The sequence below is a fragment of the Hippichthys cyanospilos genome, chromosome 13 (assembly GCF_059441005.1).
Source record: "Hippichthys cyanospilos isolate Australia breed blue-spotted pipefish chromosome 13, RoL_Hcya_1.0, whole genome shotgun sequence".
Taxonomy (NCBI): Eukaryota; Metazoa; Chordata; class Actinopteri; order Syngnathiformes; family Syngnathidae; genus Hippichthys; species Hippichthys cyanospilos.
The window spans coordinates 9,801,492-9,819,970 of NC_142381.1; the positions used below are offsets into that span (position 1 = coordinate 9,801,492).

At 40.0% G+C, this 18,479-nt stretch overlaps 2 protein-coding genes across 12 annotated transcripts in view; both read left to right on the forward strand.

Annotated features, from left to right (window-relative positions):
• The window catches only part of LOC148413763 (protocadherin gamma-C5-like), a 216,405-nt gene that overhangs the window by 58,407 nt on the left and 139,519 nt on the right, over positions 1-18,479 (forward strand). The window contains exon 1 of one of the 11 annotated variants that reach the window (XM_088431310.1): positions 15,876-18,411. The exons of the other annotated variants lie outside the window; for them this stretch is intronic. Within the exon in view, the coding sequence (XP_088287436.1) occupies positions 15,997-18,411 (2,415 nt within the window). The 5' untranslated portion in view covers positions 15,876-15,996. Of the gene's footprint in view, positions 1-15,875; positions 18,412-18,479 lie in introns of those variants that run through there. 11 annotated transcript variants of the gene reach the window in all.
• LOC148413764 (protocadherin gamma-A12-like) lies at positions 104-11,016 on the forward strand. Its single transcript, XM_088431352.1, has 2 exons — positions 104-2,626; positions 9,533-11,016. Exons 1-2 carry the CDS (start codon positions 179-181, stop codon positions 9,545-9,547), a joined length of 2,463 nt encoding a protein of 820 aa, XP_088287478.1. The 5' UTR covers positions 104-178; the 3' UTR covers positions 9,548-11,016.

Here is an 18,479-nt window from a genome sequence, read left to right on the forward strand (position 1 = left end):
CGTTCTTGTATAGAATAAAGTAAACTTGTGAGTAATGCATGTTTTGTTTATTTACCATTCATAAAAAGAAAAAAAATATTGTCGGTATAAAGACTGTGTTTTCCTCCATTTATACTCACGGTGGCGCAATAGACCTACATTTAAATTGAAGAACGCCCCTTTCATTTGCAGTGGACTGATGTTATTTTTGCATGTTCGTGATTTTGTGGACCACATTGTTCTCCAGTCCATTCGAAAGGCATCCATGATGGATTCGAAAATGCCTTTGTTTCCACCGCGCACCTTTTATTTCCTCTTCCTTTTGATGCAATCCGCACTTGGAGACGTGAGCTTCTCCTTTTCCGAGGAGATGAAACGAGGATCTGTGGTTGGGAATTTAGCCAAGGAGCTCGGATTGGAGGCGAGCGCGCTGTCCAGCAGAAAAGCGCGCATCGACGCCGACAGGAGCAGAAAGCGTTACTGTGATCTAAATGCCAGAAATGGAGACCTGATTGTGGCCGACAGGATTGACAGAGAGGCGCTTTGTGGCAGCAGGGCTTCATGCGTTCTAAAACAGGAAGTCGTCCTGGAGAATCCATTAGAGCTCCATCGAGTTAATTTGCACATTCAAGATATAAACGATAACGTGCCGGTGTTTAACGATGACTTAATTGAATTGGAGATACAGGAGTCAGCCGATAAAGGCGCTCGTTTTGTCATAGAAGAAGCACATGATGCGGACATTGGACAAAATTCAGTGCAGCGGTACATCCTTGAAAAGAATGATAATTTTGTGTTGGCTGTTAATGAAAACTCACTAGAGCTTGTTCTTGACAAAGAACTTGACCGTGAAAAACAACGGGAAATTAATTTGCTCCTCACAGCTTTAGATGGTGGCTCTCCTCAAAAATCAGGCACCTCAGTGTTACACGTCATTGTGCTGGATGCTAATGATAACGCCCCTGTGTTTGGCCAGGCCGTTTATGAAGCCAGCCTGCCTGAAAACTCCCCTCCTAACACAATAGTGATTAATGTTAGTGCAACTGATGCTGATGAAGGCGTGAATGGGGATGTGACTTATGATTTTGGACATGTTACGGAAGATGTAAAGAATATATTTAGCATTGATCGTAAAATGGGTGCAATAGCTGTTATCGGCACTGTTGACTATGAATTTAGCATGTCATATGAATTACGTGTGAAAGCCAAGGATGGGTTAGGGCTATCCTCTTATGCAAAAGTGATCATTTCCATCACTGATGTGAATGACAACATTCCTGAGATAAATCTAAAGTCGTTGTCCAATCCAGTAGCAGAGAATGTGCCACCTGGTACAGAGGTGGGCATTATTAATGTGCAGGACAGAGACTTTGAGCAGAATGGACAGGTCCACTGCACCATTCAGCAAAATGTCCCCTTTAAGTTAGTTCAGTCTATTAAAAATTATTATTCTCTAGTGACAACTGGGCAGCTGGACCGTGAATTAGTGTCTGCTTACAATATTACAATTAATGCCACTGATGAGGGTTCCCCTCCTCTGTCTTCCACAAAAGGTGTTCACTTGTCCATTGGAGACGTAAATGACAATCCACCTGTATTTGAGGAGCAGTCCTACAAGGCATATGTGAGTGAAAATAACAAAGCTGACTCCACTTTATGTTCTGTGAGTGCACTAGACCCCGACTGGAGACAGAATGGTACCGTGATATATTCTCTGTTACCTGCTGAAGTCAATGGTGTCCCAGTGTCGTCTTATGTGTCTGTTAAGGAAGACACAGGTGTGATCCACACTGTCAGATCGTTTGATTATGAACACTTGAGAAGTTTTCAAGTTCATGTCATGGCAAGGGACAACGGCTCTCCTCCGCTCAGCAGCAACGTGAGTGTCAGTGTGTTCATATCGGACGTGAATGACAACTCTCCTCAGATACTGTATCCTGCCCCGGAGGGTAATTCCTTCATGACCGAGCTGATTCCGAAAGCTGCTCAAGAAGGTTCTGTGGTGTCCAAAGTGATAGCAGTAGACGCAGACTCTGGACAGAATGCCTGGCTGTCCTATCATATCGTCAAGTCCACAGATCCCGGACTTTTTAGCATTGGTCTGCATACCGGAGAGATTAGAATCCAGAGAGACATTTTGGAATCTGACAGAATGAAACAGAACTTAATTGTGGAGGTCAAAGATAATGGACAGCCCCCTCTCTCTGCCACCTGCTCCATGTATTTGCTTATTTCGGATAATTTGGCCGAAGTGCCAGAACTGAAGGACATTTCTTATGAAGACAAGAATTCCAAGCTGACCTCTTATCTGATTATTGCTTTGGTCTCGGTGTCCACCTTCTTCCTGACATTCATCATCATTGTCCTGGGTGTGAGGTTTTGTCGCAGGAGAAAGCCCAGGCTGTTGTTTGATGGAGCAGTAGCAATCCCCAGCGCATATCTGCCTCCTAATTATGCAGATGTTGATGGCACAGGAACTTTACGCAGCACCTACAATTATGATGCCTACTTAACAACAGGGTCTCGTACCAGTGACTTTAAATTTGTGTCTTCCTACAATGACAACACACTGCCTGCTGACCAGACTCTGAGGAAAAGTCCATCAGATTTTGATGAGATGTTTGGAGATGCTCAAACGTCACCCGAGGTACAAAAAATGCTTGATTATGAATTTCCCATACTTATTTGTCAGTCATTATGTTAGCCCAAATTTGTTATTATAATGTCACCTGACTTCATCAATTTTGATTTTCCAGTTTTACTTTGTCACATTTAACATTTATAAGACTTTTTTGTCTCTTATTTTTCTGTCTCCACTCTCATTCTCTTACATAGTAACACAGTTGCTCTTAATTCATACTTTCCCTTTCACTGAAAAGCTAACATGATGGGAAAACAAAATTATGTTACATTAAACCTGAAAGATGAAATCAAGATAATTGCCCATAGTGGCATCATTTTTTCAGAATTTTTTTTTAATTGTCAATCACTTGCATCATGGTCAAGGTGGAAGAATTTATCCAAACTTCTAAAGATCAATCAATGTCAGCAAAAAATCCTTCAGGCTTCTGCTTGAAAAAAAAAAGCCAGGAAAGACCCAATAGAACAGCAAAAATATATTTATGGTTCATCAAAAGCTGATCTTAGCTTTGTTACCCTCTTTTTTTATTTATTTCAATTGAATTGTCCGCAAGTCACATATATGGTGAAAACATTTTTTGGAGAAATTAATTACCTTAGCCCCACTTTTTAAGTCACAAAAAAATAAACTTGGCTTTTGAAAATGGGTGTGTAGACTTTTACAAGTATTATGATGGGCCCACAGATGCCTAAAACCATGCACACTGTAAATATTTTCAGTGATTTCACAGTTAATTATTGGGTAAGTTTTGCATTACATTCACAGTAATGTACAGTAATGTACTGTGAATGCATTTACAACAACATACTGTAATATCACAGCCGCAAGATTACAATATGTTACCCCTGAAATTAATTGTTTGATTGCATGAACATGTAAACACATTACAAGATTTTTCAAACACAATAGAATTAAAGAAAAAGGTTTAGTACGGTTGTGCAAAGGCAGTAGGAAGAAATACAAAAAGGTTTAGAACTAGTTCACCTTGTTTTTTTTTTCCCTTTTTCTCATTCCCATTCATGTTTTTCCATGAATTAACACCTACAGTATAACACACATTTCCTTTGTATTTGTTCTTATCTTCACATTTTTAAAGTCACTTGTGCCCATTTAACCATAAGAGCAAACCCTATCTGATTTCAAAGAGCTTCTGAATGCTGCTACAAAGTTGGTTATTGTAGGCCTTTGTCATTTATATATATATATATTTTTTGCTAGTATAGCTTTGACTAAAGTGTAATATTTTAGTGTAATTTAGCAAGTAATTGGTTTGTTAGCATAATTTTAGTGTGTTAATTTGTACTGCTCTTTTTTGGAACTTCTAGACAGTGCTTGTTTTGTACTACCCCATATTTTCTCTTTGTAAACCCTCATAGTAAACCAAGTATGGCAAAATTAATGAACAATCGAATATGTTTTATTAGCTTTTGTTGTAGGGATTATTGGTTTTATATAGGATACTTAGAGAAAAGTCTAGCTGCAAAGAATCATCTCTGTGGTGTAAGCATGCTGCATTTGTCTTGCAATAATCCAGCTGGGCCTCATGGCGACGCTCTTCGAATATTGGAGTCATCCATGGCGTGTTCTGCTGTAAGTGTGTCAGTGAATCTGGAGCATTGGGTGAGAGCTAAAGGCTGCGTGTGTGTGTGTTTGTGTGATGGAGGCAGAAAAAAAAGTGTGTGTGTGTGATGGAGGCAGAGAAAAAAAATGCATGTGTGGGTGTTTGGAGAGAGATAGAGAAAGAGAGAGAGGAATGAAATGGGACTAGAGAATCCAAGCTGACAGCTTCCCTAATAGAGCATGAGTAACTCGGCTGGAGAAGCAGGGAAGCGTTGGATTGCAGCACAATTTTCCCTTCGACATTTTCAGGAGCAAGGTTAGGATTTTGCTCGGTTTTCGGCGATTTACAAGCATCTAAAAATGGACGCGAGAATCAACTTCCATCACTGGAAGGAATTATTCTTTATTTTTCTGATTTTATCCGTGTCTTCTGGGGAGGTACGTTACGTTCTTCCAGAGGAGATGCAGCCGGGTTCTGTAATCGGAAACGTTGCGCGGGATCTCGGTCTTGCAGCGAGGGAGCTCGGTGCTCGTCATGCCCGTGTCGTTGCAGACGGAACCAGTCAGCTGTGTGAACTGGACCTGTCGTCAGGCAATCTTTTGATCAGCCAGCGAATGGATCGAGAGGATCTCTGCGCACAAAGCAGCGTGTGCACCATCCAGCATCAGCTTTTGCTTGAGTACCCCCTTCAAGCGTTCAGCATACTTTTAGACATCACGGACATCAACGACAACACTCCGGTGTTTGCTGCAGAAGAGATCAACCTTGATTTGGTGGAGTCCACAGTGCTCGGAAGACGATTTCCCCTGGAGAGCGCGTATGACCCTGATCTGGGCACCAACTCCATCAGTGAATACAAATTGAGCCCAAATGAGCATTTTGGCTTGGAAATGAGCACCCAAATAAATGGGAACGCATATCCAGAGCTTGTTCTTAAAAAGGCATTGGACCGAGAAGCACAAGCTGAACATGTGCTGAAAATCAATGGCATTGACCGAGGAAGTCCAGCAAGAACTGGAACTGCTTCTATTTGTATCCGCGTTTTGGATGCTAACGATAACGTCCCCGTCTTCAGCCAGCGGGTTTACAGAGCATCTGTACCAGAGAACTCTGCCGCAGGGACTTTAATTGCTCAACTAAATGCAACAGACTTGGATGACAGTCTATATGGCGAGATAACATATTCTTTCAGTCACCTGACAGACAAGACCAGAGGCGTGTTTACCATCGACCCACTGAGCGGTGAAGTCCGAGTAGCAGGTGTTATTGACTATGAGGAGGCGAGTACTCATGAGTTGGATGTCCAAGCTAAAGATGGCGGGGGTCAGGCCTCCCACTGCAAACTTATCATTGACGTCATCGATGTCAATGACAACAAACCCGTAATTGAAATCAAGTCGGCGTCGGCCAATATACCCGAAGACTCCAAACCCGGAACGATGGTCGCCCTCATCAATATTTATGACATGGACACCGGAAATAGCGGACACGTCACATGTTCCATTCCTGATGATGTCCCATTTCAAATTGTATCGGAAGTGAAAAACTATTATATGTTAGTAACTGCCGGGCCGCTAGACAGAGAGGTTCAGTCGGACTATAACATTACTATAACTGGCACTGATTCAGGTTCTCCCTCACTGGAGAGCAAAAAGGTTTTATCAATCGTGCTAACTGATGTAAATGACAACCCCCCAACTTTCACACAGCGTGAGTACACTGCCAGTATTTTGGAAAACCAACCTGTTGGCACGCTTGTTATGAAAGTAACAGCACAGGACATTGATGATGCAGCGAATGCTAAATTACTCTACCAAATGTCAAAAGAAACTAATTCAAAAGTTTTCTCCTTCCTTACCATTAACATGGAAACGGGGGAGCTTTTCACATCTCGGCTCTTCGATTATGAGCAGTCTGTTTACTTCCAAATCAAGGTAGAGGCCCGAGATGGAGGTGACCCCCAACTCACCACCACCTGCGTCGTCAACGTTTTTATCAAAGACCAAAATGACAACAAACCGGTTGTCCTATATCCTGTGCAAACTTTTATTGCTGAGGATGTAGTTCCCCTCGAAGCACCAAGAGGCTATTTAGTCACCAAAGTGGTAGCAGTTGATGCAGACTCAGGCCACAACGCGTGGTTGTCCTACAGAATAATCAAAGAAACGCAGCCTAATCTGTTCATGGTAGGTTTACACACAGGTGAAATTAGAACCGTGCGACCATTTATGGAACTTGATGAACCGAAGCAAACGATTGTTATTGTGGTATCGGATAACGGGCCGGAAGCTCTGTCTGCCACAGCGACGGTCAGTATCGCCATTGGCGAGGGCTTGCCAGTTCTTCAAGAACTATTTGAGCTATCAGATGAATCTCAGAGCAGTGATAGCTTGAGGCTCTATTTGATTATTGCCCTGTTCGTTGTTTCGTTCCTCTTAATCCTTTTAATCATCGGGGTGTTTTATTTCAAACTTTGTCGCCGTAGTTACGTGTACCGTTCCACCACTGCCAGCCTCCCCGTTTTTCCCACAACGTACTATCCGCCGAGTTTTACGGATTTTAGTCGCTGTGGGACATTGCTAAAAGATGATCGATATGATCCTTTTCTGACCACCGGCTCGTGGAGGGGTGACTTTCGCTTCGGTTCGAACACGGACACCGACACGCTAAAGAAAAGGAGCGCGGCTTATCAAAAGAACACGCTTAGGCGAACAAGTGCAGACAGATCTACTCTAAAGGTTCGGGCCGGTCCCCCACATCCATGTTATGTGGTCACTTGAGAAATCAGATGCAATTATTGCACTTGCAGTGGATGTAAAAAGTATACACATCCATGTGCTTGTATATGAGGCCAAGATTATCGTTTGAAATAAAAATCAATGTTGGCATCAATCCAACAATTTTCTGCTAAAAAAACAAAGATTTAAGAACAATCCCCCTAGAAGACCTGAAAACTATTATTGTGTCAAGTTGACCCAAAAATTGGGTTGGTTCTTATTGACCCATTATTGGGTTATTTTTAACCCAACTCTTTTTATTGTTTAATGTCAGTCAGAATGTTCAAAATTGGCTGTAAGTTTATTTGTGTAGTTTTGAAATGCCTGATCTTACTCTGTTTATTTCATCATAATTCTGGAATCAAACAAGGTTGTGTAAAAAATAAATGTATACTGTATTTTGTAAATAAAACCAAACAGAGAAATGATAATTATTAATAACATTTACCAAATATTTTATTAAGAATGCCAACTACCTTCTGTTAAATAATTGAAATGTTATTGATATATTTATTATCTGATCCTAAACTATGCACAACATCATGATGCAGTACAATTGAACACACAAGTTAAATAACTCTTTTGATTTTTCTTTTTGTGTGGCCGTTGTGTTTAGGATGTGATCACAAACTGTGGAGATTTAAATAAATGACATGGCATCATATGTTTTAAATATATGTTCATTATGTTAAACTATGTTCTGTATCTATGCATGGAATTATTCTCCTTGAAAATAATTTTGTGAAACAACTTAAGTAATGTCAAATTAGCACAACCATTGATCAGTATTTGTTTGTGTTTCTTTGTGTTTGTTAATTAAGAATCAAACGTTTAATTATTTTTTGTAATGCTAGTCATCAGGTTTCTGCTGCAATATTTCCTCAACAATTGTTGGCTCTCTGTTTCCACTTTTCACTCCTTTACGATGATAAAATATCTTGTGTCATGTGAATGTCAGACTTCTCAGACCTGCAAGATTTTCCTTTACAAGCATGATGCAGTTTGTGAGGTCATATTTATCCAACTCTTGCTATCCCTTTTTTTGTCTTTTTAACATAAAAATATACTATAAAATATATTTATGTTTTTTCTTGTTAAATTTGTAATGGTCTTTTTAGCATGTCTCAATCATTTTTTTGTCTCAGCCTTGTTTTGTTCACAGAGGTCAGTGCTGTTGACTTTTGAATCTGTAGCCATCAGTGCTACATCCAACACAATCAATCTTTGGTGTGTTCTGCTTTAAAATATATTGTAATCATCATTTAAGAGCTGACAATGTTTTAAATGTTTTTTTTTTTTATTTTGTAAAAATAAAATTATATTAAAAAATGTCAGTGACTCTTTTCATTAAGGTGCATAAAGACGATTTACACATGCAGCCTCTACTATTCTAATGTCATACTTACTATTAAGAGTAATTATGATTAAAGTTTGAAGATTAAGGTTAACATTCACTGTCAGGTCAGTGCTTCAAGCATAAATTGCCAGATTACTGCTGTGTGTGTTATTAATGTCTGTGCAGTCTGGGCAGTGAAGCGGACAGGATGTGTGTGAGTATGTGTGTGTGTGCATGTGAGCGTGCGTCGTCATGTTGTTGCTTGCAAACATGCTCCAAATTCAGTCATGGGTATATTCATTAAATCGCTACATAGCGTTCTGAACTTTCTGGATCACAATTAGAGTTGTGCTAAGTTAGTATACATATTACAACATGAGTCTTTCTAAATAAGGATAACATGTTGTGACTGCCAACTTGTATGAATTTTGGAGAAGTACATTTGTGCTCATAGGTTTATATACTGTTAGCATATTTGAAATTATTAATGGAACCGTATAAGATATTACTGACATCACTTGTATTGCGAGTTGTAGACATTTTCATTTAGAATATTAGTAAAAAAAATGTAAGAGTGGTATGAGATGGACTCATTTTTTTCAGTGTCACAGATTTGTAAGAAATATGTATGATACAAAGGGTATTAATGGAATTTCTACTTCTCTTTACAGCATATACAAAATGTTTTGTCCATCATAAACACCATTATGCATATGGCAGTTTAGATAAAGACCTGTATTTTTGTTCCTTTAAAATCATACAGTTATGGTAATCCAATGCATGTTTTTTTTTTTTTTTTTAAGTAAATGTCATCATTGGGCTTCATACTAACTTTATTCTTTTGTTCTCTCTTTTCTTTGGTCAACCCCTTCAATGAACCTTCCAATGTGGACACACAGGTAAGCTCATTTTCAATTATTTCAGCAATCACATACACTCTACTCTTGTTGCAATATCACACAAGCATCAGTCTGATTGAGCACTGATGAGCTGACCCAATCAATATGATACCAGTTGACCTAGAATGTGTGCTTGAGCCTCTTTTTCTCACAACACACTGTGCCACCAAGCATGTTTATCGCTGATGTCATCTAGATCAGAATCGTTTGAACGTTTACTGTAATTCACTCTTGGCAGTCATGTAACCTATGCAGAAAAAAATGATCCTATTGGGATGAAGTGTGTTTCCAGTGTAAGCTACATGAATATTAATAACTCTGCCTGCTGTTGCTGTGCAGACTTGGCCTGAATAATGCAGCATCACAATGTGTACAAGGATGTGCTATGCAGCAGTATGCTGAAATGGAGCGCACAGATGCAGGGGATGTGAGGCAGAACCATGACTAACTTTGGTTGCAAAAACATTGATGAGAGGCCGGGGGACTTTGATCGTGTGGACTTGGTTGCTACAATACTGAATGTTAATTCCTCTCAATGTAGGTCACCACACTTTGATCAGCCCTTTATCTGTCTATATATCAGTCCATTTATAGTTCTGTCTTTCATTGTATACGTCTAACTCAGATTTGCACTAAGTTGATAATTATCTCAAAGTCTTTGTTTATTTAATTTTATATTATGTTCAAATATTTGAGTACTGCTTGATGTGTTGTTTGGGTTATTTCAGTTGGTGGTGCTGTTGCATTAGCTTTGAGAGCATCCAATCCTTTGAGATACCTTGGAATATTTCTACCTTCGACATGATCTTGTATCACTGATATTAAACATGACCACATTTAGTACGAGACATTTTTCATCCTTCTTTTGCCTTACAATTAAAAAAGAAATAAACAAAATGAATAAGTAATTGGGATTTAATATCTGGACTCTCACCTTTTTAAAGCCGGGACAAATAATTTGTCACTGATAAAAAAGACAAAAATTATACTCCTTGCGTTTCCTTGTTATTAGGGACCCAAAAAAAACAAAACAAAACAACGTTATAGACTCTAATACAGTAATAATCTATCCACTTTGCCTTGCTTTATTTATTTATCTTTCTCTACAGAATACAACCTGGTTGTTCATTTTGTTCGCCATACTGTAAACCTTGAGTATTCTTGTGACTAGTTTTCACAGGGAAAAATGGACATGTTGAAAGCACATTGGAATGCCCCTTTGTTTACCTGCCTTATAGCTGCAGTCACCATGCAAATTTGTCATTCCATTCTAGATGAAATGAGCAAAGATATGTTGTTAGGGACCTTTGTAAATATTTGGATGTGAAGTGTTGGTTTCTGCAGCCAAACTTGGCTTGACATTGATGGAGTCTATATGTTGTTCTGAAACTGGGCAAATTAATTATTTTCATTTATAATACATTCAAGGTCAAATAAAATAACATCACTTTTACTATTTTTAACTAAAGCAAAATAGTTTTGGATATTTTTTCGCTGATTTAACAAAAGTTATCCTGTCATGTATTATTTTTGGTGTGACTAGACCCTCATTATTTGGTTCTAGGTTACTGGGTTTGGCAAATAAATAGATGTAGAAATCACAAGCAAAACAGAAGTATTTTCTGGAAATGGTTGAAAATCTGACAGAGAGAGCATGTAAACCAAAAACAGTACTGGCCCAAGGATAGAGCTCTGAGAGACTCAGGAGGCAGTGGAACAGCCTCATCTATAATAATATAAACTCATTTATAGTCTGTTAGGTGATTGCACGGATTGACATCCTTAATACATGTTTTAAGTACTGTAAAGGTATAGTCCACTACAGTATATGTACAGTCTATCATCTGGATTCGGAAGCCTAAATTTTGAGCAAATACTTGATGAATTAAAATTAAAAAAAAAATAAAAAAAATCACTGCAACATATTTTCAGCGACAGAAGAATGATTTGAAACATGATATATTTGTTAACATGCTTTTATTTTTAGTAATATTCATTCAAAAACATTCATTTTTTCATGCATCTTTAATTAATTAAATTGAAGCTGTAAATGCCTCAAGTGCTTTCAAGAGTGTCTTTTTGTTACGCTGAACACGCCCAAGATACCACTTGCAAGGTTTTCAGTTGACACATGGTTTTCAGTTCACACATGACAGCAACGCTTTTTGTGATACAAACGAAGTGGCGAGTTTGATTTTTTTTTTTTTTTTTTTTGCAAGAATCTGTAAAAATGTGAAGGACGTCTAGTAGCACCTGCCTAAAAAGCCAGACTAAATTGTTTTGTTAAACACTTGCAACTACCTTCACATCTTGAATCTATTGCTTGTTTACTTCTAAGAGAACCGTGAGAACAATTGTTTCTCTGTCCATGGTACTGAAGCACATGGCCGATCAAGCCATGGGAGGCTTTGAAAATATAAAGCTGTGTTCTTGAAGAATAAAGATAGCCATTTCTATTTTTCCTATATGCTCTCCGTCCATATATTTATTGTACACTGCGTATCTTAAAAGACAATAACAACAAAAATCAATTCTGTTGACCGATGAATGTGACATTATTCTGAATAGAGTTTTAGAGACGGGAAATAGGTTTTTATTGCTTTGAAAATCTGAAGACGTAGTTTTTTAAACATTTAACTCTAAATAGGATTGCCTACACATAAGAGCCTCTAAGGGGCGCTGTTAGATGGAAAATGAACAGGTTTGCTGCGTAATGCATTGCAGCTCCCTTCCTTGTGACTGCTATTTGGCACAAGTGAGCTTCAAGTGAAATACGTAAAACTGTCTGGATGAAAAAACACATCTGAATGTGTAATTGATCATATAAGAATATTTTGACATGGAGTCTGAAGATATTCTTCTGATCTGTGGAAAACAACGACGAAGGTTTGGGCGACGGGCGGCATGTTTCTTTTTCTGCTGGTGTTTTTTTCTAAATGGAACGCAGGCACAAATCCGCTACTCAATTCCCGAGGAGATGAAAAAAGGCTCTCTCATTGGCAATGTTGCCCAAGATCTCGGTTTGGATCTGAAAAGACTCCGTTCTGGGCGGGCCCGCATCGTGACCGGGGAAAACGTCCAGTACACGGAGCTGAGGACGGACAAAGGGCTTCTGCTTGTCCATGAGAGGATAGATCGAGAGCAGCTTTTTGGAGACGTGACGCCGTGCAGCTTCACCTTCGAGATTTTATTGGAAAACCCCATGGAATTGCATCCAGTGACCATCGAAGTGTTGGACGTGAATGACAATAGCCCTTCATTTGAAAATAGACATTTGCAATTTGAAATAAGTGAGTCTGCTGCACTTGGGTCCCGTTTTGTTTTAGAGAATGCTCACGATGCTGATGTGGATGTAAACGGTTTGCAGAGCTATATTTTAATCCCGAGTAATAATTTTATTTTGAAGCAACACGTAAGTCCGGGGGGCAGAAAATACGCAGAAATGGTGCTTCAAAAAGCTTTGGACAGGGAAGAACAGCCCCGTCTCGCCTTAAAATTAGTGGCTGTAGATGGGGGGGATCCACAAAGATCTGGTACAGTAAATATAGAGGTTAATATTTTAGACATGAACGATAATGTTCCCGTCTTTAATCAAACATTGTACAAAGCTAAAATATTTGAAAATGCACCAAAAGGCGCTGTTGTTTTGACTGTCAATGCCACTGACGCTGATAGCGGTTCAAATGGAATAATAACATACTCTTTTTCAAAACTAAATGCAGGAATAGCAGATTTGTTTCAGATAAACGAGGTGTCGGGACTTATAACAATCGCAAAACAAATAGATTATGAAAAAGATAAAACAATCGAATTCATGGTTGAAGCTAAAGATCAAGGTGGGTTGACTGAATCTACAAAAGTCGAAATAGAAGTCATGGATTTAAATGATAATATCCCTGTTATAAACGTTATGTCCTTTGCTAGTCCTGTCTCGGAAAACTCCCTTGTTGGTACCACTATTGGTATAATTAATGTAAAAGACCAAGATTCTGGGGAAAATGGTCACGTGAGGTGTGCGATTGAAGGTCGTGTTTCATTTAGGATTAAGTCAAATGTGAGAAATTATTTTGCATTAGTGACTGATGCTGACTTAGATCGTGAAAGTATTCCAGAATATAACCTCACAGTTGTTGCGTCTGATGCTGGCTCGCCTCCCCTTTCTTCTAAAAAGACCTTTAATGTGAAAATTGCGGACGTCAATGACAATGCTCCCGTGTTTCCTGTCAGCTTGTATAGTGCAAATATTGCAGAAAACAAATCGCCAGGCGTTTCTGTCCTCAGAGTGAGTGCCAAAGACCCAGATGAAAACCAAAACGCTCGTTTATCCTACATGTTGGAGAAAAGCGAAATTGGAGGAAGCCCTATTACGGAATTTGTGTCTATTAATGCAGAAAGTGGAATTATTAGTGCAGTTCGCTCATATGACTATGAGCAAATCAAAGAGCTGCTATTTGTTGTGAGAGCACAAGATGGAGGTTCCCCTCCTCTCAGCAGCAACGTGAGCGTTCGCATCCTGATCAATGATGAGAACGACAACGGCCCACAGGTGCTGTATCCGGTCCAGACGGGCGGCTCGGTGCTTGCCGAAATGGTCCCTCGTTTGGCAGACGTGGGCTTCCTGGTGACTAAGGTGGTGGCGGTGGATGTAGACTCTGGCCAGAACGCCTGGCTCTCCTATAAAGTGCACAAAACCACAGACAGGGCTCTGTTTGAAGTGGGCCTCCACAACGGAGAAATCCGAACTGTCCGCCAAGTAACTGATAAAGATGCTGTCAAACAAAGGCTAACTGTTGTGGTGGAGGACAACGGGCAGCCCTCTCGTTCAGCGACAGTCATTGTCAACGTGGCGGTGGCAGACAGCTTCCCTGAAGTGATGTCAGATTTCACGGACTTTAGCACGCACGACAAGGAGTACAATGAAAATCTGACTTTTTACTTAGTCTTGGCTTTGGCTGTTGTGTCCTTCCTCTTCATCACCTGCTTGCTGCTCATCATATCCGTCAAAGTGTACAGGTGGAGACAGTCTCGTTTGCTGTACCATTCTAACCTGCCTGTTATTCCTTATTACCCACCGCGCTACTCGGAAACTTTGGGGATGGGGACTCTTCCACATGTGTACAATTACGAGGTCTGCAGGACCACTGACTCCAGAAAAAGTGACATGAAGAACATGCAAGCCATGAGTCAAAGTTTAGTGAATGTGGATGGAGCTGATACTGACGCGCAGCATGCGAAGATGTCATCAGATGTGAACAAGCAGATGTCAGGAGACCTTTCACAGATGTCAACTTTGGTGAGTGAAATATGTCATAACGTAACCTATTTTCAATATGTGAATTTGTTTGCGATTTTGACTTGTCGGTTCACTTTAACGTGGCTGTGGCCGACAGCTTCTCCGAAATGATGTCCGATTTCAGCACTCGCGACTTGAGCACTCACGACAGAGAGCATATGACCTGCTGATTTTTTACTTAGTCTTTGTTTTGGCTGTGGTCTCCTTCCTCTTCATCACCAGCTTGCTGCTCATCATATCGGTTAAGGTGCACAAGTGGAGACAGTCTGGTGTCATGTATCACTCCAACATGCCTGTCTTTTCGTACTACCCACCATGGTACTCGGATACACTGGGGACGGGAACGCTCTCGCATGCGTATAATTACAAGGTGTGCAGGACCACTGACTCAAGGAAAATTGATATTCAGAATATGCAAGAAATGAGTCAATGTTTTATGCGTGTGGATGGTCAATGTTTTATGAGTGTGGATGGAGCTGATGCCGACCAGCCACTAGAAATTTTTAAGTATACCGATCTCAGATGTCAAACTTTGTGAGTGAAATGTTTTACTATTTTATCGTATTTTGTCTGAGTATTCTCATCACACTTCAGTGATGAGAACCTTTAACGAGTCAATATTTTTATTTGTCATATCAAAAATTGAAACTTGTGAAACTAAAAAAAAAACGTTTTAATGAAATATTATTCATTTTGGATATGATTGATATTATTATTTAGCATCATAAGTTGATAAGTAACAACATTTGTTACCTAAAAAAAAATAAAATAAAAATGCAGATTTAGCCCACCATGAGTAAATTCGTTTTTAAAGTAGTTTTGATGCCCTTGTCCATGGTGCTGAAATGCTTGGGGTTGGGGTAAATTACCTCCTGCGATTAATCACAAACGTTCGAAGAACCACAATAGGTCATTTGAGTTTTTAATTTCCCCACTTCATGGGTCTTTATGAAGCTAGTCGTGTCAACAAGGGCAGCAGTTGTGTTCTTGAATAAACTACTTTTGATTTCAAAATAATCTGTATAAAAATTGAAAACATTGGATGAGCTAAATATGTGATTTTATGTTTATGTTTTAAATGATATTCACTATCAAAAAGTGGTTAAATCATAATAAACAAATAAGCTGTGACACTCCAAGTAAGACTCAGAAGAACGTAGGTTCTATTTCATAGTTAATTGTAAAGATTTTTTAAGCATTTATTCATCTACAGTAATTGTTCCTTACATACGTTTTCATTTAATTTTGATCAGCAAGAATAGAGTTTACTTGCAATACTAAAAAAAGACTCTGAGCGCCGCTAGTGATACGTCACTGAATTAGAGGGAAATTAGTCCGTGCAGGAGGAGTCCTCTCCAATTCCTTGCCGAAAAACAGGGCAGACTGCCACCATTTGACGAGGATGTTCTGATGGATTATTGTATTCATTTTGCCCTTTTCAATTGAGGATTGCCTGTTTTTATTTTTCCTTAAGGAGACAGTTTAATAATTCCCTTGATTTGAATTCACAATGGCTTGTTTGTGGATGCGCGCTACAAGAGGCCGATGGCGCACACTGTTTTTCATTCTTTGTCTTTGTGAGCTGCGCTCCGTGACTGGACAGGCTCGCTACTCCATACCGGAGGAGCAGGCAGAGGGCTCTTTTGTTGGAAATATTGCAAGAGATTTGGGCTTGGACTTGGGGAGACTCGTAGCAGGTAAAGCTCGTATTATTACAAAAGGTGGGAGACAGTATGTGGATTTCAAGCAAGACAAAGGCACACTTGTGATTAAAGAACGCATCGACCGAGAGGAGCTCTGTGGAAAGACGACGCCCTGCAGCTTTACTTTCGACATCATTTTAGAGAATCCAATTCAGCTTTATCGTGTAACAGTGGAGGTCCTGGACATAAATGACAACAGCCCGTCCTTCCCCAAGCCTGAAATTAAGATGAAAATTGCTGAAAGTGTCACACCGGGCACTCGTTTTTCTCTAGCATATGCAACGGACTCTGATGTTGCAATAAATGATATTAAGAAATATATATTAAAACCATCAGATAATTTTAGATTAGAGATACAAAATCAACAAAACGGAGGAAAAGCTATTGAAATGGTTTTGCAGAAGCCTTTAGACCGAGAGAAAGAGGAGAGTCTCACTCTCATGTTGATTGCTTCAGATGGTGGCGAGCCACATAGATCAGGAACAGTGAAAATTGAAATATCAGTGTTGGATGCAAACGATAACGCACCAGTGTGCAGTCAACCCGTTTACAAAATAGATGTGCCAGAAAATTTACCAGCTGGAACAATTATTACTACCGTGAGTGCAAACGATGCTGACGCAGGCGTTAACAGTGACGTCACATATTCCACTCCTCACATTACTGACGAGGCGGAGCATACTTTCGACATTAACGTTCAGACAGGGGATATAAAAATTATTGGTAAATTAGATTTTGAGAAAACAAAAATCTATGAATTAAATGTTCATGCTAGTGATCATGGAGGCTATACAGATACATGTAAGGTAATAGTTAACATAAATGATGTAAATGACAATGTTCCCACTATAGACCTGATGTCATTTTCACAGTCTATACCTGAGGATTCTCCCCCAGGTACCACTGTTGCAGTTTTTAATGTGAATGATGAAGACTCTGAGAGCAACGGTGTTGTCAAGTGTTCTATTGACGCTGATGTCCCTTTTAAGATAGAATCTTCCTTAACAGGCTATTACACCATGGTGACTGAAAACATGTTAGACAGAGAAAGTGTCCCTGAATATAATGTGACCATAGCAGTGTCTGACCTAGGATCTCCACCTCTGTCCAGCAGTAAAATCATGAACCTTAAAATATCTGACATTAATGACAACCCGCCCAAATTTCAACAAACAGAATATAGTAAGATAATACCAGAGAACAACTCTCCTGGTTTTTCTGTGTTTACTGTCAGGGCAACTGATGCGGACTGGGGCCAGAACGCTCGAGTGTCTTATTTCCTGGAAGAGAAAGAAGTTAATGGAGTGGCTGTTTCTTCTTTGGTGTCGATCAATGCAGAGAGTGGTGTCATCCATGCAGTAAAATCCTTTGATTATGAACAAATTAAGTCCTTTGAATTTAACATTACTGCCAGGGACTCTGGATCCCCTCCCCTCAGTTCTGCGGCCACAGTTCGCATACTAATTGCGGACCAGAATGACAACCCCCCTCAAGTGCTATACCCAGTGCAGACGGGTGGCTCGGTGCTGGCGGAAATGGTGCCTCGTTCGGCAGACGTGGGTTACCTGGTCACTAAAGTGGTAGCGGTGGATGTGGACTCTGGCCAGAACGCCTGGCTCTCTTACAAAGTGCACAAAGCCACAGACAGGGCATTGTTTGAAGTGGGCCTCCATAATGGAGAAATCCGAACTGTCCGGCAAGTGACTGATAAAGATACTGTCAAACAGAGACTGACTGTTGTGGTGGAGGACAACGGGCAACCCTCTCGTTCAGCTACGGTCATTGTCAACATGGCTGTGGCCGACACCTTCCCGGAAGTGATGTCAGAGTTCACCGACTTGAGCGTGCATGACAAAGAGTACAATGACCAGCTGACTTTTTACTTAATATTGGCTTTGGCTGTGGTCTCCTTCCTCTTCATCACCTGCCTGGTTCTCATCATATCAGTCAAAATATACAGGTGGAGACAGTCTCGTGTCTGGTACCATTCCAACCTGCCTGTCATACCGTATTTCCCACCACGTTACTCTGATACCTTGGGGACGACAACCCTCCCGCACGTGTACAATTACCAGGCGTGCAGTACCACTGACTCCAGAAAAAGTGACATGAAACATATGCAAGCCTTGAGTCAGAGTTTGCTGAGTGTGGATGGAGGTGATGCTGATAATTTGCATGACAACAAGCTGGTACCAGGGAACTCTTCACAGATGTCAACCATGGTGAGTCAAACATTCAACGATCTTATTCTTTTGCTTTCTGAATATATATTTGGGCTCCTCCAAATGTA

What these genes read in the sequence shown, in the direction of transcription:
- LOC148413764 (XM_088431352.1), top strand. Translation starts at nt 179, where the DNA reads ATGTTATTTTTGCATGTTCGTGATTTTGTGGACCACATTGTTCTCCAG.